This window comes from Salmo salar, chromosome 16 (assembly GCF_965601325.2).
Source record: "Salmo salar chromosome 16, fSalSal1, whole genome shotgun sequence".
Lineage (NCBI taxonomy): Eukaryota > Metazoa > Chordata > Actinopteri > Salmoniformes > Salmonidae > Salmo > Salmo salar.
The window spans coordinates 17714411-17735787 of record NC_138306.1 but is presented as its reverse complement, the minus strand read 5'-3'; the positions used below and the strand labels follow the sequence as shown (position 1 = coordinate 17735787).

Here is a 21377-nt window from a genome sequence, read left to right as displayed (position 1 = left end):
TTAAGTCATACAATCCAAATCTTGACACACAGGCCCATGTATGCACGCACGCACGCACGCACGCACGCACGCACGCACGCACGCACGCACACACACACACACACACACACACACACACACACACACACACACACTTCATTTGCTCACACACACATAACATGCACACACATTAATACACACATGCGCACTCATTCACGTAAAATCATCATGTACACTGCTACTACTCTGTTTATCATACACTGAGCGTACAACAGTAGCGGTGCGTGGGCAAAATCACTGGGGAAGCCAAGCCAGGGCAAAAAGCCATATTACAACCCATTTGTTGTGATAATTGTGTTGTTTGCTCTATAACCTGTTAGTTCATATGCCTTGTCACTGTGATATATAGGCCGGGGTGAAAGTAAATGTCAAGAAAACTGTAGGCTACTACACCACTTTTTACCATTACCGCATGTCAGAGGCATGAAAAATGAGAGAATGGACTTGAAAATGGGTGGTATTTCCTATGCGCCAAAATGCAATGTGGTTCGATGTGAACACAGAAAAAGGCAGTGATGAGTGGCCAACACCATACAAAACATTAAGAACACCTTCCTAATATTGAGTTGCACTTCCACTTTTTCCCTCAGAACAGCCTCAATTTGTCGGAGTAAGGACCCTACAAGGTGTTGATAGAGTTCCACAGGGATGCTGGCCTGTGACTCCAATGCTTCCCACAGTTGTGTCAAGTTGGCTGAATGTCCTTTGGGTGGTGGACCGTTCTTGATACACACGGGAAACTGTTGAGCGTCAAAAACCCAGCAGCGTTGGAGTTCTTGACACAAAGCGGTGCACCTGGCACCTACTACCATACCCCATCCAAAGGCACTTAAATATTTTGTCTTGCCCATTCACCCTCTGAATGGCACACATACACAATCCATGTCTCAATTGTCTCAAGGCTTAAAAATCATTATTTAACCTGTCTCCTCCCTTTCATCTACACTGATTGAAGTGGATTTAACAAGTGACATCAGTAAAGGAGCATAGTTTTCACCTGGATCCACCTGGTCAGTTTATATCATGGAATGTGAAGGTGTTCACAATGTTTTGTACACTCAGTGTATATGCTGATGCCTAGTCACCCTACCCCTATACATATCTAACCCTACCACGCCTCTATCCCTGCACATTGTAAATATGGTATTGGCACTGACCCTGGAACTGACCTTGTATATAGGCTACTTACTTTCTCCTGTTCTTCTTATTTCTATTTCTTGTGTGTTTTTGTTCTACTTGACGTATAGTAGTACTGATATAAATTACTGCATTTTTGGGAAAGAGCAAGCAAGAAAGGCATTTCACTGTACTAACGCACGTGACAATAAAAACCTGAAACTTGAAACTTTTCCTTTGAGGAGTGGGACAGGGAATCTATAAATGTAGGACTGAACTACAATAATAGTTCTGATGCCTAGTCATTCACTTAGGGTTTCACTCACTTAGGGTTTCATTCACTTAGGGTTTCATTCACTTAGGGTTTCATTCACTTAGGGTTTCATTCACTTAGGGTTTCATTCACTTAGGGTTTCATTCACTTAGGGTTTCATTCATTCCTTGGTTCATTGTTTTGTCCATCCGTCTGTCTGGCCATCCATCCATCAATGTATTCATTCATTTTTAATTTTTTTATGAAGGCAGTTAACCCTCAGAACACAGTGCAAGGCTATGGCTATCGTCCCTCTCCTTCCTTATTGTTCAACTCATCCAAGAAAGTTGGACATTCCGTAGTTCAGGGGCATCCCCTCTGCCCCTCACTCCATCCCTTGCTGTCTCTCTCTCCATATCTCTCTCTCTCTCAGGCACAGACAGAGCACAGGCACAGGTAAATGTGCTACATCAGTTACAGTAAGTACTGCTCCTGTAACACACTTCAACCATTGCCTTTAAGAAGCTAAAGCGGCTTCTACTTGAGTGAAGGGAATGGATTTGGTCAATTATTCATTAAGGGGGAATTCAGACATGAGTTAGTGCAGAGTGGGGTAAGTTGAGCCATGTTTACATTCAGCATTATTCAGTCACGGGAAATATAAAATGATTTCTAACAAAGATATCTACATATAGTTCAGGATGTTGTGTTTATCCCTGGAAATAATTAGAATGAATGTAAACATTACAGTCTCTTGGCACAACTTACCCTGGGTATGGGGTAAATTGAGTCACGGGACAGGGTATGTTGAGCCACGGAACAGGGTAAGTTGAGCCACGGGACAGGGTAAGTTGAGCCACGGGACAGGGTAAGTTGAGCCACGCGACAGGGTAAGTTGAGCCACGGAACAGGGTAAGTTGAGCCTCGGGACAGGGTAGATTGAGCCACGGGACAGGGTATGTTGAGCCTCGGGAGAGGGTAGGTTGAGCCACGGGACAGGGTATGCTGAGCCTCGGGACAGGGTAGGTTGAGCCACGGGACAGGGTAAGTTGAGCCTCGGGACAGGGTAGGTTGAGCCACGGAACAGGGTAAGTTGAGCCACGGGACAGGGTAAGTTGAGCCTCGGAACAGGGTAGGTTGAGCCACGGAACAGGGCAGGTTGAGCCACGGGACAGGGTAAGTTGAGCCACGGGACAGGGTAAGTTGAGCCACGGGACAGGGTAAGTTGAGCCACGGGACAGGGTAAGTTGAGCCACGGGACAGGGTAGGTTGAGCCACGGGACAGGGTAGGTTGAGCCACGGGACAGGGTAAGTTGAGCCTCGGAACAGGGTAGGTTGAGCCACGGAACAGGGCAAGTTGAGCCACGGGACAGGGCAAGTTGAGCCACGGGACAGGGCAAGTTGAGCCACGGGACAGGGTAAGTTGAGCCACGGGACAGGGTAGGTTGAGCCACGGGACAGGGTAAGTTGAGCCACGGGACAGGGTAAGTTGAGCCACGGGACAGGGTAAGTTGAGCCACGGGACAGGGTAAGTTGAGCCACGGGACAGGGTAGGTTGAGCCACGGGACAGGGTAAGTTGAGCCACGGGACAGGGTAGGTTGAGCCACGGGACAGGGTAAGTTGAGCCACGGGACAGGGTAGGTTGAGCCACGGGACAGGGTAAGTTGAGCCACGGGACAGGGTAAGTTGAGCCACGGGACAGGGTAGGTTGAGCCACGGGACAGGGTAAGTTGAGCCACGGGACAGGGTAAGTTGAGCCACGGGACAGGGTAAGTTGAGCCACGGGACAGGGTAGGTTGAGCCACGGGACAGGGTAAGTTGAGCCACGGGACAGGGTAAGTTGAGCCACGGGACAGGGTAGGTTGAGCCACGGGACAGGGTAAGTTGAGCCACGGGACAGGGTAAGTTGAGCCACGGGACAGGGTAAGTTGAGCCACGGGACAGGGTAGGTTGAGCCACGGGACAGGGTAGGTTGAGCCACGGGACAGGGTAGGTTGAGCCACCTATTCATTTCTGTACTGAATGAAATATTACCACTACCTTTTTAAAACCCTGTCTATCTTTATTTCCCAAACACAATTCAACACAATCACAATTACTTTTTTGTCTTAATCATTTTAAACTTATTTTAACACAGGCTTAACACCTAACAAACACTTTGTACTTTTTTTACAATTACTTTTTTGTCTTAATCATTTTAAACTTATTTTAACACAGGCTTAACACCTAACAAACACTTTGTACTTTTTTTTAAGCACTTTTAACATAGACCAGGCCCCGGTGTTACCACATATCCCTGCGACAATGCCTTGCATTATGCCTGGGAAGAGTACACTTAAATTTGCTCAACTTGCCATTGGCTCAACTTACCCCATGGCAAATGTTTTGACTATATTAGCCCACACTGCTACATGGATGCATTTTTCATGCTAGCTTCAGGAGCTCATATTGAAGCTTATAGAGACCACAACTGATGCATAGAACAATCTTTAAATGATCTACTTTGGTTTAGATCCAAGCATCATTAAACCTCTAACACTACAAATTCAATTTGTCTTGGTGAAAACCTAACTTGCTTATGACTTTTTCCATGTTGTTTCTTCCTTCACAGACTCCATGAAATTACCTCTTCCTAAATATTTGATCAAATTATTAATTTTGTGTATGGTTTCCTAAAAACAAGCAGTGGCTCAACTAAGCACTTTGCTCAACTTACCCCACTCTCCCCTACGTGTGCATAAAAATAACTTCATTCCATTTTAATGCACTTTCCTCTCTACATATTCTGACCTTGAATTTATGCATGGTGAAAATCCAGTGCCAGCAAGGTACGCGTTTGGGGTGGAGATCAAAGAATTGGAGGTGTAGCGGGTGTGTCTACAGATACGCCATATTCTGACCTTGACTTAATTATCTCATAGTTCCGCCAGCTTTACGTGCGAGGAAACGATGAATAAGGTCGACCAACCTGTCGGTTGCAAGTGGAAAAACATCACATGTATTTTTTGCCCGATAGACCATTCTCGCAGGAGGCAAATCAGTCATATGGCAGCAAACTGAATCAAATCAACATGACTGGTGTGCCGCTTTCCGACAGTGAAGTATATGAAATGCTGTGCCGTTACGCAGAATTGAAATTGTATGGCCTTTTAAATAACTTGCAGGGATGAATCTTTGACGCAAGCCAAATGAGATGACAAGCCAAATTCGTGCAGAGTGACAGTCGGGCCAAATGTAACCTCTGTGTGCTCTAGAATGTTTTAATTTCAGCCTGGACTTTTCTTCATTTTTTATTTTTTTTGTACAATTTGTATAATGTTAGATATTAGCCATCAGTAATACACACACACACGTTATAAACTGTCACTTTAATGGGCTTTTTTTGTTGTTTTGTTTTCTCTCAATATTGAGCCTACATTTGGCATCATTCCATTACATCATTAGTTTTCTGTTTCCTCTGTCATGTCCGTGTGGTTGATCCTGTGGGTTCCTAGCAATAGTGCATCATATTTAACGTACTACAAGTTGTTCCATAATTTGGGACATGTAGCTCACTTCATGGAATCATCATGGAATCATCATGGATGCAGACCAAGCATGGCAGTTTAAACCTGGAGCCTGGCGCCAGACTTCTCCTCCGAGTTGGGCCTATTTCTTTACCTCTTCCTCTCTGGCTGTAGTTGGTCTCCATCGCCAAACTCATGCAGCAAAGCTGCTCTATGAACAAGGGAATGTTTGGTGAGAAAGGGGCCAAAACGGAGAGTTATGCTAATTAGCCATCTACATGGGAGGTGTGAATTGCAGGCTATTACCATGTGCCATGTGCTCAGGTAGAATAATAATAATGAATGCCATTTATCAGATGCTTTTATCCGAAGCGACTAACAGTCATGCATGCATACATTTTACATATGGGTAGTCCCTGGAAGCAAACCCAATACCCTGACATTACACACACCATGCTCTACCAACTGAGCTACAAAGGACCACATTAGCCTAGCCATTAGCCTAAACATGATACATGTGCATACAGGTCAGTAGAGGCTGGTGGGAGGAGCTGGAAGAGGATGGGCTCATTGTAATGGCTGGAATGGAAAATCAAAATGGAGTCAAACATGTGGTTTCCATATCTGTGATGTGTTTGATACCATTCCATTGATTCCATTCCAGCCATTACAATGAGCCCATCCTCCTATAGTTCCTCCCACCAGCCTCCACTGATCCTGGTATACTTATGTGGGTGAGTCAATTTATTTGAATGACATTTCATATGATTGAATATTGTACATATCCTGATGTATATACAGTATTGTACCTGTTAGATATTTGGGGCTTCCTGGGATGAGCGAGTTAGCCAGCATGCTGTTATTGTAATGGTTGCATTAACTCCCTGCTAATTTACAGTTATTTCTATGCTAACAGACAAATCACGAATCTACAGCCACATCTAATGTGCTTCCTTGTGTCTATCATCAGGTACTTACATTTACTGTCTTTTTGTTCTACACTGAACAAAAATATTAACGCAACATGTGAAGTATTGGTCCCATGTTTCATGAGCTAAAATAAAAAATACCTGAAATATTCCATATGCACAAAAAGTTTATTTCTCTCAAATGTTGGACACAAATATGTTTACATCCCTGTTAGTGAGCATTTCTCCTTTGCCAAGATAATCCATCCACCTGACAGGTGTGGCATATCAAGAAGCTTATTAAACAGCATGGTTATTACACAGGTGCACCTTGTGCTGGGTACAATAAAAGGCCACTTTAAAATGTGCAGTTTTGTCACACAACACAATGCCACAGATGTCTTAAGGTTTGAGGGAGTGTGCAATTGGCATGCTGACTGTAGGAATGACCACTAGAGTTGTTGCCAGAGAATTGAATTATCATTTCTCTACTACAAGTCACCTCCCAACACCGTTTTAGAGAATTTGGTAGTACGCCCAACCCGTCTCACAACTGCAGGCCAGGTGTAACCATAACGCCCTTCGGTGGGGAAAAACTCATTCTGATTAGCTGGGACTGGCTCCCCAGTGGGTGGGCCTATGCCCTCCAAGGCCCACCCATAGCTGCATCCCTGCATGCCAATGATTGTTTTGAAGGACTAACACAGTTGGAAAGCCTTTAACCAAAAGTTAAAGAAAGGGCAGAACATGTCCCATCATGCTTCGCCCAATACTCACCATTGGGGAAGGCATTTCTTAATTCCATTCCTTTACTTTTGATGTTTGTGTATTGCTGTGAAATTGTTAGATATGACTGTTAGATATTACTGCACTGTTAAAGCTACAAACACAAGCATTTCTCTACACCCGCAATAAAATCTGCTAAACACGTGTATGTGACAAATAAAATTAGATTTGATTTGATTTCAGGACATTATCAGGAAGCACTGGTACGTTATTGATACTGACCCACAATTGAAACCCATTTTTAAATATCCCCCACCTATGGTCCCCAAACGTGAGAGACTTTGTGGTTAAATCTGATTACCCTCCAGAGAAAAAGCAAACTTTCTTGGACAAGGTTCAGGAGGGTAATTACAAATGTGGCCAATGTGCTCAATGCAGCTTCACGTACAAGTGCAACTCATTTACCCACCCCAGCACAGGACAAAGATGTAAGATCAAATGTCTGATTACCTGCATATCCACCAATGTTATTTACATGTTGAAATGTCCTTTTGGTCTGTCTTACATAGGGAAAACCCATAGAAGCCTTAATAAGACACGGATCAGTGAGCACCACAGCAATATACAGACAGGTGAGACAAAACATCTGGTTGCTGCTCATTTTGTATAAGCTGGACATCCTGTTAGTTCTCTGAGATATATTGGAATAGAAATTATCAAGATGTCCCGCAGGGGAGGGGACATTGAGAGGAAACTTCTTCAAAGGGAATCTTTCTGGATCCACAGGCTGAACACACTGTCTCCTCTTGGCCTTAACGAGGAGTTTGACTTGGAACCGTTTTTATGGTTTCAATATGTCCAAATTGTTCATGTTTTGATCCTAATTGAATATTGTATGTGTATGTATATTACTGTAAAGTTTGATCACATTTCTTCTGTATGATCATATATTTTGATACATTGAATGTTAATATTGTAAAAGTATGTTATAGATTTTTTTACCTCCTGTTTCAGGAAGGGATGTCACTGAGTACTGCCTCTATATATAGGACCTTCCACCCCCACCTGGGATATGGATGCCTGATGAAGACCTAAGAGTCTAAACGTTGAATCAATAAAATCCCCTGGGAGCCTGAAGAGCAGTGTGTGGCGTTTTCCTTTCTGTTTTGCATCCCTGCCCAGTCATGTGAAATCCATAGATCAGGGCCCAATGAATATATTTCAATTGACTGATTTCCTTATATGAACTGTAACTCTGTATAATCTCTGAAATTGTTGTATGTTGTGTTTATATTTTTGTTCAGTATATTTTTGTCATCGTGCCCAGTCTGATATTGACATGCAAGCGAAGAATCTCGAATCTACAGCCATCAACATACGTGCATACCTGCATACCTGCATATCTAATTTGCTTCCATGTGTCTATCTAATAGACACATGGAATAATCACCAATCAACTGGGACCGCTGGCTGTACAGTCCTTTCTTTAAAAACAAAACACAAGAGTGTTAGGAAGTACAATCATGTCTGTTACAATGGTGCTGAGACCAGTCTTCTTCTCTTCCCGGGACATCTGTTACATGTGCTCCATTTGAAGTAGAAATTAAACCTTAGGAAATGAAACAAAACGTTGAATAATTTTGAGACTACAGGAGAAAGGTTCACTGCTATGTCAAACAACAGTAATGGTTATTTTGATTGTCAACAGCCTTTTGGCTATTGTAGTCTTCTGATTGTAGAAAAACAGGGATCTCAAGTTGTTCAGGCAGGCAGCATGCGAGGGAGGGGCCTTACCTGGTGGGTCTGGAACGCACCCTTTTCAGTACACATAAGGGAACAACTCCCAAAGAGCTCGTTGCTCACCGGTGTAAGTTAGGTCTGAATATCAAATACTGAAAAGTGCTTAATTCAAAGCGTGTAGGAAAGGCATACACTTCCTAAGTCTGAATCAGGCCAAATGTAAGCAGGAAGCTAGCTGCGGTAGTATTTTTTTCCCATGGTACCCTTGCAGAAGGCCTTCCCTGAGCTGGCAAGGTGGAGAAACCTGCTGTGGTGCCCTTAAGCAAGGGAGTTAACCGCCAACTGCTATGATGCTGAATAAGGCAGACCCTCCACTTCTCTGATTCAGAGGGGTTGGGTTATTTGTGGGAGGCACATTTTGTTTTCATGCATTCAGTTCAGTTGTGCAACTGACTAGGCATCCCCTATTTCTGTTGTAGGAGGGATGAAAAAAAGGTTTCTCACAGATTTTGTATTCCTCACAGGTTTTTTTGTAGTGTGTGTGTGTGTGTTCAACCTGTTGGTTTTTCATCCCTGCAGGCAGAATCTCGGCCACCTTCACACAGACTAAGTACATCCTGCTCCCTTAGGTGTGCCAGTTTGTGCTTGCTCGTGTCATCTCTTACACTGACAGTTGCAGTAGTGCATTCATAATGTCATATGATATATAAAAATGGTGTCATTTTTTTTTATGACATTCAGATCATCATTATGAATATGGAATTCATACATGGTAGTTGTGCCCTCTCTCTCACAGCAAGTGAGGTTAATACAGAAACAATATGCACTCATATTCATTAATAATTGATGTAGCTAACACAGTTGTAAGCTCTTAGATCTCATTAGGATAGAGAAGCATCCTCTTTCTGTACTGGCCAGGAAGAAACCCTTGACCCTCTTCTTCCCAAGCGTGTTGCACACTGCCGTCATGGATTTAACAATGGGCGAAACTCCCTCCAGCCAATGCTTACACCAATTCAGTGTTTATAAATCCACGACAGGGAGTGTGCAAGTTTGGGGGAAGTGTGAAAAATGTAGATGTGCCGCAAGTGTCTGTCTCACCTCAGAGGACACAGGAGAGTTCTGGATGAAACCAAACATCCAGGTTCCATCATGTTGTTACCCTCTTATCTCATTTGTGACACTATAAACAATTTGGCAACATAACATTTTAAGTCCGTACCCACATATTTAGCTGTTGACATTGCTGTGAGAATTTGTGTGTTGCACTTGAAGATAACAATGTTGGGGGTGTTCTGGTGGCTGGGTAGGCATGGACCAGTGACAGTGTTGATTGTTAACACTCTGCTGAACACAGAACACAGGCAGCACAGAGCTACTGCCCAGTTTGCAAAGCCCTTTTCTCACTCTTATAATAGGCTATATCTCACAATACAAGTATTTTTGTTTGAGTTCTCGTTTACAGCAGCCTAACCTTGACTCCTAATTTGCCACTATGTTGTCCAGTCATATTGTCTTTACCATTTGTCATGTTCCTAGCTTTCCACATTACATTGAATATCTGAGTTGGAATTGACTGTGCCAGGAGAGAACTGCTTCACCGTCTGTATTTGACTCCCGCTAAGGCTTCAGGCTAAAGAGTGGAGATCAATAACTGAGAGTGCTCAATGGTTCATGTTTGCACAAGTAGTTTATTTGGTCACAGACGTCTTAACCGCAGTAGAACGGACTCGATCCCAGGATCCAAGCAGCTTCCAGGCGGTCACATGGGGAGGGGTTCTCCGAGAATTCCGTCCCTATGCGCCACGCCCCCGCGCTTGGCGCTGTCCAACACGCCAGGGCTGAACGCTGCTGGTAGCGAGCAACCAGTAACTGCCTGCAGCGGTGGACTGACTGCACGTAGTGCTGCATGGAACAGCGACAGACAGTCGGCAGATCTCACCGGATACTAAGGTGAAAGTTCAGTAGACCCAGGTTTATTCATGGTGGAGACATCGGACAAATATGTGACAGCTTTTTGATTTTACCAGACGGGGGCATTTCATTTTTGCCTTTCATTGATTTGCTGTCACACATGAAACTCCTGAACCATTCGGTGGTACAACTTGTTACCACCATGATTTTGTATATTTTATTGACTTACTGTCTCTTTGTTTTTGGATATAAAACGGATGATCGACTGCCTTTCTTTCATGGACATGTATTTGAGAACTCGCCGAAGGCATCAAAAGTGAATGGACTAAGCATTCCTGTGAAGCGCATCAACGCGCAAAAATGGTGTCCAGAATCGGGAATGCACTTGAAACTCTATGGGAATGGCAGCGAGGATTTCCACGTCTTTGCCCACCACAAACGGGGAAATATATTACTTAAAACTTCCAGGATTTTGGACAGGGAAGAGCGCTTCGAATACCTACTGAGTGTAAGTTTGTGTTGCCAAACATGCGTATCAGCGGGCCATGTTGTCTTTCAGGTTGCGTCGGTGAAAGTGGATGTTTTGGACACCAATGACCACGAACCCACTTTTCGCAATGCAGACTTGAAATTAACTTTGAATGACGCGACTCCACTCCGGTCTGTGGTTTACACGATGGAAGCGCTTGATGCAGACAGTGGAAAGAACGCAGAGTTGACGTACTTCCCCGTTCCCAAAAACGGCAGTTTCTACGTGGTACCAAAAACTGGCGAAGTTTTGCTGATGGACTCCCTACTGGGCCTCCCATCTGTAATCAAGTTCTATGTTTTTGCTAAAGACCATGGTTGGCCCTGCAGAATCAGTAAGGGTGTTGAGTTCACGGTTACCCCACGACAGTGGTGCCCACTGCGCCCAGGCCAGACAGGGGAGTTGGGCAGCCTGGGCAGGGCAGGGCGGATGCATAGGGCATTGTTGGACTCTGGTAGCATGGTCTTCCTCAATGTCTCCGAAGATGCAAGCATCGGTTCTGTCGTTATGAGCCTGAGCCCAGCCAGGTTTCAGGCAGCCTCCTTTGAGCTGGTTTACCCGAAGACAGATATTACCCCAATCAACGTGGGCAAGGAGAGTGGAGATATCGTGATAGCCATGCGCCTGGACAGGGAGACTGAACCGTTCATCGAAATCACTGTCAAAATACAAGATGAACGAGGTGTGTACTATGTACTAAATCTGCACTTAACTGGGTGCATGTCTCCTGTGCGATATGTGCAGAGTGGTAATTCCTTCATTTAATGGAAAAACGGCTATTACGCATGCATTATATGGCGCTTAATAGCGCAGGATTTTACGACCATCTGGATAGCTGAATTACAAGTCTCCCTGCAGTCACCATCCCTCAGTAATGCCCCAAGAGAGCATAATATACATTAGGACACTTACACTGGTCAGAAAAAAAGCTTTTAGAGCCGACTAGCTACAATACATTCAACAGGTACACATGACAAGGTATGACATTACCTGCTTCAGTGTGAGGAATGTACACAGATTATTTGTCATTATGACATGCTCATACATTGATATTATGAACCTCATATTTATGTATAACTCTAACAGCTATATGAACTTTTAACAGCTATTTTAATTATGGCTAAATAACTGCTGGGTATAAGTGTCTTTTTCATTGATTTCTTAAATAGACTCCAGTCAGCAGAGAGTTATGGCCTCCATAGACATACTCTACGTAGACTCGGCTGTGAAGTTGTTTCCAACATTAATCCTTTTGGATTGGAGATCCAGTGTGATGTCTCTCTCTCGCTCCCTCTCTCTCTCTTTCTCTCTCTCTCCATCTCTCCATCCATCTCTCTCTCTCTCTCTCTCTCTCTCTCTCTCTCTCTCTCTCTCTCTCTCTTTCTCTCTCACTCTCACTCTCTCTTTCTCATCTGCTGGCATTTAATCCCCCTCTCATTCGCTCACTCCCTCGCAGGGATTTGGAGAGGCACTGCATGCCGCACTCAGGAAACAACCTCTGGCATTCTTGGAGGGAGAGAGAAATTATATGAAACCCTGCAGTGTAATTGTGTTGACAGTTGTTTTGTGGCCCCTAGTGTTAGGGCCCCTAGAGTTGGGGCCCTTACAGAGATGATGTTGGAACTTGGCACTGTGGCCAATGATTTGCTTTGGTTTTATAGTGCCAGTGTTTGATTGTGATGCACAGCAGCGTGTGAGAGTTGTTATTGCTTCCAGTGTTGGGACAGGGGCCAATAATAATATATTTTGGTTGTAGTGCCAGTTTTCCAGTGTGCCCAGTGTTCAATGATGTTCATGTGAAAAACTTGTAGGGATTTTGTTTGAATAGCCTATTGTTGTTCGATGCACAGCATGTGTTCATTGATGTGTAAGTGTCTGTATGTATGTATAGGATGGACGCATATTTGTACCAAAATCACAATTCTTTCTTGGGAATGAATAATGTTCATGCAACCCGATGTTTTCTGAGAAAATCAATTCACAATTCTTTCTTTCTTGAGAACATATGAATACTCTTATATATTGATGTTGTGAGGCGAGGACTATTCATTTGCCATCTTGTCTCTGCCTGATTAAAGATTAGCAATTTCTTATGACTAGCTTGCCAGACAGTTCTGTCTGCTTCTTTTGTGGGCTGGTCTTTTTATTTCTATCCTTTCAAAAGCAGACTACCCATCAAACATACCTCTTTTTGTGTTTAAACACATTTTCTGCTGTATTTTATTTGATGTGTGTTTTGCACCAACAGTCCTTCAACTTTATTATTCTGTACCGCATGTGGTTTGCTTTGGTTTGCTTTTTCCAATATGGCTGTGTGGTGAAACAAGTAGCTATAGCATGGAGGCCCATAGGGATATTAGGTGACCGGTGTGGCTGAAGTTAGCATGTGGCCCAGTGGCCTCTTGTCTACACCCCAGACAGCCCTATGAGATCCAGGAGAGAGTGAGCTGTCCATGGTACTGTAGTCTCTCTCTGTCACCTCTACACCAGCAGCTGTGGAATCAGCAGAGGGAGACTGCAGGAGAAGCCAGTGAATTAGGTCATCATGATAGACACTGGTAGGTGTCGTGTTGGATAGAGGCGAAGGGAACTCTGCATTAGTCCTGTCTAAAGATTTTGTTTCCACAAAGGCCATCGGCATTAGTAGCTTAGTTTCACAGAACAGAATGTATTAGCTGATTCTCTTTGACTAGGACTTGTTCCTGCCCCTGTGTTCGAATCTGTTTATCATATTGGAAGGGGCAGGAGATTTGAGAAATATTGAGCAAATTGGACTGGAGTGATTCCCCTGCATTTTTTATATTTGTGGGCAGGGTGGTAGTGGTTTGGAATGGAGACGTGGAGCTGTGTTTTAGCTCATAGTAATCACATGGGCTCCTATTTATCAAGCGTTTCAGAGTAGGAGTGCTGATTTAGGATCAGTAATTCCTTCTAGATCCCAATGAATAAAATTACATGGACAGCGAGGGACCTGATCTGAGATCAGCACTCCTTGATGCTTGATACACACGGCACCTGAGCTCAGCCTTTTTGTCAGAAAACTCGAGTTCTCTAGTTCTAGTCATCCTCTTCCCTAGTTGCCTCAGGCTGTATTTAATCCAATTTCCCATTTTCTCACTGCCTCTCCCCCAACTAAACATTAGCATATTCCCCCTGTGATGTGAAATGAATTGGAATGAGACCTGATCTTATTTCATGTGTAATTTGTGAATCTGGGGCTGTATATTTAATATGGAAAACAATTTCAGAATGCCATGCCATCTGCATTTATTCAATTTGTAAAGAAACTCCAGCTGTGGCTGGTGTGTGTTGTGTGTGCGTGCGCCGTGTGCGTGCGTGTGTGTGCGCATGACCGTGTGTGTTCGTGTTTATGTTCACCTATCTGTGGTGGGCCATAGTTTTCACATTCATACCTCCTTTCTGCTTCAAGTACATTGTCAATGCATTCATAAGATCCTGTCTATTGTTCAATTTGTCTAATGTTCTAGCTATTCATGAGAAAGACATTGCAGAGCCACAACCTCTATCTGTCATTCCAGAAATATCTTTGTTTACTGAGTTCAGTTTCGCCTCAGCGTCACCTAAACATAGTCCCTGTTGGCGTTTCCCCTGTAGCGTCACCTTAACATACTCCCTGTTGGCGTTTCCCCTGTAGGCTAGAATCGATTTGCTGCTATTGATTAAACAAGCATTCTTCTGTTATGTTCCAATCCCGAACATCGCTGTAGCCCTTTCCTGCAGTCAAATGACTAGTGGCCTCATGGGTGGAATGTTATTAATATAAAGGACTGGGGAGATTTTAAGGATAAAAAATAAACGGAATGGAGCTAAGCACAGGAAAAATTCTGGTGGAAAACCTGGTTCAGTTGGCTTTCCACCAGACACTGGTAGACAAATTCACCTTTCAGCAGGACAATAACTTTAAACACAAGGCCGAATATAAACTGGAGTTGCTTACCAAGAAGACATTGAATGTTCCGAGTGTCCTAGTTACAGTTATGACTTAAATCGTCTTGAAAATCAATGGCAAGACTTGAAAATGGCTGTCTAGCAACCAACTTGACAGCGCTTGAAGAATGAAAAAATGATCATGCGCAAATATTGTACAATCCAGGTGTGCAAAGCTCTTAGAGACTTACCCAGAAAAACTCACAGCTGTAGTCGCTGCCTAAGGTGCTTCTAAGATGTTTTGAGTCAGGGGATGTAATACTTACGTAATCAAGATATGTTAGGGCTTTATTTTTCATACATTTGTGAAAGAAGAAAAAAAGACAAGGGATGTGAATACTTTCTGAAGGTACTGTATCTACAGCATATTGTGCTGCGTTTTTCTACCTTTTGCACCATTAACTGACCCAATTAACTGAGGATAACAATGGTTGTGGCTCAACCTTCAGCCCCTGAGAAGAGCTGATAAAAAAACACGACACAGGGTATAGAAACAGCTCCGGAAGTTTTAGTGTTTGTGGACAAAGAGATGTTGCTGCAGAGAAATGGCTGACAGTTGCTGCATGAAAAGTTTTAATAGGAATTTCAGTAAGGGCAACAAAAATATATAATTGCAGTAATTGGGTAACGTGTTGTGTTGTAAGGGACTTCTGTCAGAAGATGAAATGGCAGTTTGATTGAAGATTGAAGGGAGATATTTGAAGCTGGCTCAAAGTCTGGCTGGTTATCAAAACAAAGCATCACTAGAAGCTATTGGCAGCACAATGAAGGTACTGGGAACTTGTCTCAGTTTGAATGAGAGGTTGTTAAAACCATGTCCATCAAAGGGTGTAGGCATTGATATTATCAGAGTAGGACATCAACGTTTATTGGTCACGTACACTGTTTAGCAGATGTTATAGTGGCTGCAGTAAAATGCTTGTGTTATCAGCTCATAGCAGTGCAATAAAATGTCACACAAATAATCAAATCATAAAAAACTATAGACAAGACATAAAAAATGTCAGAACGACTACAAATGTAATATATGCATAAGCAATAAGGCACGAGGGGGTTTGTGGTATATGGCCATATAATCCACAAACCCCTGAGGTGCCTTATTGCTTTTATAAACTGGTTACCAACGTAATTAGAGCAGTAAAAATAAATGTTTTGTCATACCTGTGGTATACGGTGCTGTAAATGTCCTGGACGGCAGGCAGCGTGCTCTGGGCTGACCGCACCAGCCTCTGGAGAGCCGTTCGGTTGAGGGCAGTGCAGTTGTCGTACCAGGTGGTGATCCAGCCCGACAGAATGCTCTCAATGGTGCAGCTGTAGGAGTTTGTTAGGGTTTTAAGAGCCATGCTGAATTTCTTCAGCCGCCATGCTGAATTTCTGAATTTCTTCAGCCGCCATGCTGAATTTCTTCAGCCGCCATGCTGAATTTCTTCAGCCGCCATGCTGAATTTCTTCAGCCGGCTGAGGTTGTAGAGACTGTTGCGCCTTCTTCACAACGGTGTCGGTGTGGTGGGACCATCTCAGGTCTTCACGGTTTCAGGTTTGCTATTGCTAGATATTGCTGCACTATTGAAGAAATAAACATTAGCATTTCGCTGCACCTGCGTTTTACTAAACTGTGTACATGACCAATAAACGGTGATTTGACGTGCACGCCAAGGAACTTGAAGCTTTTTACCCTCTCCACTACGGCCCTGTCAATGTGGATGGGGGCATGCTCCCTCTTCTCGCCATGGTTCCACTTGACACCGGAGGGCAGCAGAGACCATCCTAGAGATAATTATGACACTCAGGTATGTTCTATTACTCATTGTGATTTCCCCTTTAACCTCTTGCATCTAGACGTTCCGCTAGCGGAACCCCGTTCCGCCAGCGGAACCCCTAGCCAACAGCCAATGGCATCGCATGGCGCGAAATACAAAACCAACTAAAATACCACAATTCAATTTTCTCAAACAATCAACTATTTTACACCATTTTAAAGATAAGACTCTCGTTAATCTAACCACATTGTTCGATTTCAAAAAGGCTTTACAGCGAAAGCAAAACATTAGATTATGTCAGGAGAGTACCCAGCCAAAAATAGTCACACAGCCATTTTCAAAGCAAGCATATATGTCACAAAAACCCAAACCACAGCTAAATGCAGCACTAACCTTTGATGATCTTCATCAGATGACACTCCTAGGACATTATGTTATACAATACATGCATGTTTTGTTCAATCAAGTTCATATTTATATAAAAAAACAGCTTTTTATATTAGCATGTGATGTTCAGAACTAGCATACCCACCGAAAACGTCCGGTGAATTTACTAAATTACTCATGATAAACGTTGACAAAATACATAACAATTATTTTAAGAATTATAGATACAGAACTCCTTTATGCAATTGCTATGTCCGATTGTAAAATAGCTTTTCGGCGAAAGCACATTTTGCAATATTCTGAGTACATAGCTCGGCCATCAAGGCTAGCTATTCAGACCCGCCAACGTCGGGGCAGCCTAAACTTAGAATTACTATTAGAAAAATTGGATTACCTTTGCTGTTCTTCGTCAGAATGCACTCCCAGGACTTCTACTTCAACAACAAATGTTGTTTTGGTTCCAAATAATCCATAGTTATATCCAAATACCTCCGTTTTGTTCGTGCGTTCAGGTCACTATCCAAAGTGTAACGCGCGAGCGCATTTTGTGACAATTTAAAAAAAAATAATCCATTACCGTACTTAGAAGCATGTCAAACGCTGTTTAAAATCAATTTTTTTTTCTCGTAAAATAGCGATAATATTCCAACCGGGCAACGTTGTATTCATTCAAAGAGTGAAAGAAAAAAAATGGTGAGGTCTCGTGAACGCGCACAAACAGAGCTCCAATACTTTGCCCAGAGACAGCAGACACCCCAATCCACTTTCTGGCGGCTTTAGAGAGCCAATGGAAGCCTTAGAAAGTATCATGTAACAGCACAGATACTGTAATTTTGATAGAGAGGCAACAGAAGGACCACAAATTGCCAGACAGGGCACTTCCTGCTTGGAATCTTCTCAGGGTTTTGCCTGCCATATGAGTTCTGTTATACTCACAGACACCATTCAAACAGTTTTAGAAACTTTAGAGTGTTTTCTATCCAAATCTACTAATAATATGCATATTCTCGTTTCTGGGCAAGAGTAGTAACCAGTTTAAATCGGGTACGTTTTTTATCCGGCCGTGAAAATACTGCCCCCTATCCCAAACAGGTTAAAAGAGGTGTGTTCTATTACTCATTGTGATTTCCCCTTTAACTTCTCTTGGGTATGTGGGACGTGACTGTCCCACCTGCGGGACACACTCCCAACAGCCAGTGAAATAGCAGGGCGGCAAATTCAAAACAACCAAAATCTCATAATTCAAATTTCTTAAACATACGACTATTTTACACCATTTTAAAGATACACTTCTCCTTAATGCAACCCCATTGTCCGATTTCAAAAAGGCTTTACAGCGAAAGCAAAACATTAGATTATGTTAGCACACCACCTAAACAAGAAAAGCCACACAGCCATTTTCCTAGCAAGGAGGGGCGTCACAAAAACCAGAAATACAGCTAAAATTAAGCACTAACCTTTGACGATCTTCATCAGGTGACACTCATAGGACATCATGTTACAAAATACATGTATGTTTTGTTCGATCAAGTTCATATTTATTTCCAAAAACAGCATTTTACATTGGCGCGTGATGTTCAGAAAATGTTTGCCTCCCAAAACTTCCGGTGAATGTGCACATTAATTTACAGAAATACTCATCATAAACGTTGACAAAATATATAACAATTATTTAAAGAATTATAGATATACTACTCCAACCGCTGTGTCAGATTTTAAAATAGCTTTTCGGCGAAAGCACATTGTTCAATATTCTGAGTACAGAGCTCAACCATCAATGCAAGCTATACAGCTACCCAACAAGTCATGGCATCAATAAAACTCTAAATTAGTGTTATAAATCTTTCCTTACCTTTGCTGATCTTCGGCGGAATGCACTCGCAGGACTCCCACTTCCACAAGAAATGTTCATTTGTTCGATAAAGTCCATCATTTATGTCCAAATACCTCCGTTTTTTGTTGGCGCGTCCAGAACACTATTCCAAAGGCACGATGCGGGAGCGCAAATCAATAGACGAAAAGCTCAAAAATTCAATTTCCGTTTGTAGAAACATGTCAAACGATGTTTACAATCAATCCTTAGGGTGCTTTTAACATAAATAATCGATAATATTCCAACCGGACAATAGTGTATTCATTACAGAAGAAAAATAAAAAATGCTAGCCATGCGTGAATGCACATGAAGTAACTACATGACCTCAGACAGTCCACTGCTTGAACCGGCTGTTATTCCCTCAAAATTCACAATAGAAGCCTCAAACAACTTTCTAAAGCCTGTTGACATCTAGTGGAAGCCTTAGGAAGTGCAAAATGACCCCTAAGTCACTGTAGTTTGGAAAGGGTTTATTATTATTTTTTTAACTACAGCCTCAGATTTTCTACTTCCTGTTTGGATTTTTCTCAGGTTTTTGCCTGCTATATGAGTTCTGTTATACTCACAGACATCATTCAAACAGTTTTAGAAACTTCAGAGTGTTTTCTATCCAAATCTAATATTACTATGCATATTCTAGTTTCTGGGCCCGAGTAGTAGGCAGTTTAATTTGGGTACGTTTTTCATCCAGCCGTGAAAATACTGCCCTCTACCCAAGAGAGGTTGAAAGAGGTGTGTTCTATTACTCAATGTGATTTCCCCTTTTAAAAGAGGTATGTTCTATTACTCATTATGATTTCCCCTTTTAAAAGAGATGTGTTTTCAGTTTTTCTTTGCAGAAGCTTGAATTGTTTAGTGTGTGCGGTCGTTTCCTGAGTGAGTTGTCGAGACTTAGTGTTTGTTTTTTGATTTTTTCCGAAGTGTACTGTGATCCTGCGGCTAACGTTTCTTAGTAAAGTATTATGTTTATCTTTAACCACTGATTCCTCGTCTGGTCTCATCTCTGCCCCTGAGTCCAACCTCACCACGTCACACTTCTGTCTCCTGTAGTCCACCATCAGCTCCTGTAGTCCTTTTACGCTGAGGAACAGGTTATTTTCCTGGCACCGCTCCACCAGTGTGTGTGCGCATGTGTGCACAGAGAGAAGGAGAGAGAAGGGGAGAGACCATGGTGATGTAGCCTACCCACATGCAAGGCAGCTGTTTGAAAGACTATTTGTGTCTGCAGCTGACTGCTTAGCATTCCGTTTGTTGTATCGTCCCTGAAGTTGGAGCACATATTATATGCTTCTGTTATGGTTTCCGTGTCTGTGGTCCGACTACCTCCTCAGTGTGCTTTGATCCCAGTTTAACCGTGTGTCTCTGCAATGTTCTCATCACATGTGAACTTCTCTATGGAACTAATGGATGTGGTCCTCTCCCTATTGTCAGTGTGGGGGTACGGCTTAATGCTGTGGACTAATAAGGACACAGTCTGGTGCACTGAGAAGGAGGATGGGATAGTGATGATGCTGGAGTCATTAGTAATGCTAGAGGTCACACACACACACACACACACACACACACACACACACACACACACACACCACACACACACACACACACACACACACACACACACACACACACACGTACAACTAAGCTCAGGATAGAAACCATGAGAAGCCATTTAAATGTACTTTTCCTCTACGTCAACATTGTCGAGAGGTTGAAATTGTTTCGCATTGTGACTATTTCACAAGATGTGTAGCGTTTAATTATTGTGTCCTTTGTGCCCCAGGAAGCTAGAGCGATTGCATTTTAATCAACCGATCTGAATCATTAATTGCATGAATGCATGTTAAGTTGCTTATGATGGGTTTCTCGGGTGCGTAGCACTGACTGCATCAGTCAAATCCTTAATTTAGTTGGTAAACATTTTATGGTCCTTAATAAAATAATCATACGTGGTGATATTAAAAAGGGAATACCAGACACATTTAGATTTTAGTTCATTACACACCCCTGTTAGTGCATCAATATTGTACTATGAGATACAGGATAATCATAGATTTGGGGAATTAACTCACAATATTAATATTTACCATGTAAATAAGAGAATCATAGATTTCATTATTTTTTTTCAATGTCACACTAATGTAATCATACAAGTTAGTGATCAGGGGTGTTAAAAGTCGGTTGTTAATACTTCCTCCTCGCTCTCCCACTGTGTGATGAGCAATGATCTGGTTTAATCTCGCTGGCTTCCTGCTAATGCAGATTTGGATGTGTGAGAGGCAACGATGGTCCACAGCAGAGGCTGTTCACTGGATTACACTCAGAAAATGGAGAGGTTTATCCTCTCCTTTACCCATTAATAACGCTTCTACACATGCTGCTGTCTTAATGTGTGTGTGTGTGTGTGTGTGTGTGTGTGTGTGTGTGTGTGTGTGTGTGTGTGTGTGTGTGTGTGTGTGTGTGTGTGTGTGTGTGTGTGTGTGTGTGTGTGTGGGAGGGGGGTATAGATAGTGTGTGTGTCTGAGCTAAGTGAGGCATTGAAAGGGATGAGAGGACAACAGCATTATTTCGCAGCTCCGACACATTCTGGTTCTGTGTATACTCTTGCATACCAATCAATTCAATTGTGTAACGTCATTATATACTATGAAGTGTTACACTCAACATTGTTCCTTATAT

The 21377-nt window shown here is 42.7% G+C and overlaps 1 protein-coding gene across 1 annotated transcript in view; it reads left to right on the top strand.

Annotated features, from left to right (window-relative positions):
• Nucleotides 1-10879: 10879 nt before the first annotated feature.
• LOC106573283 (neural-cadherin) overlaps nt 10880-21377 on the top strand; it is an 81464-nt gene continuing 70966 nt past the window's right edge. The window contains exon 1 of the mRNA XM_082963247.1: nt 10880-11414. Coding sequence (XP_082819373.1) covers nt 10880-11414 — 535 coding nt within the window. The remainder of the gene's footprint in view (nt 11415-21377) is intronic.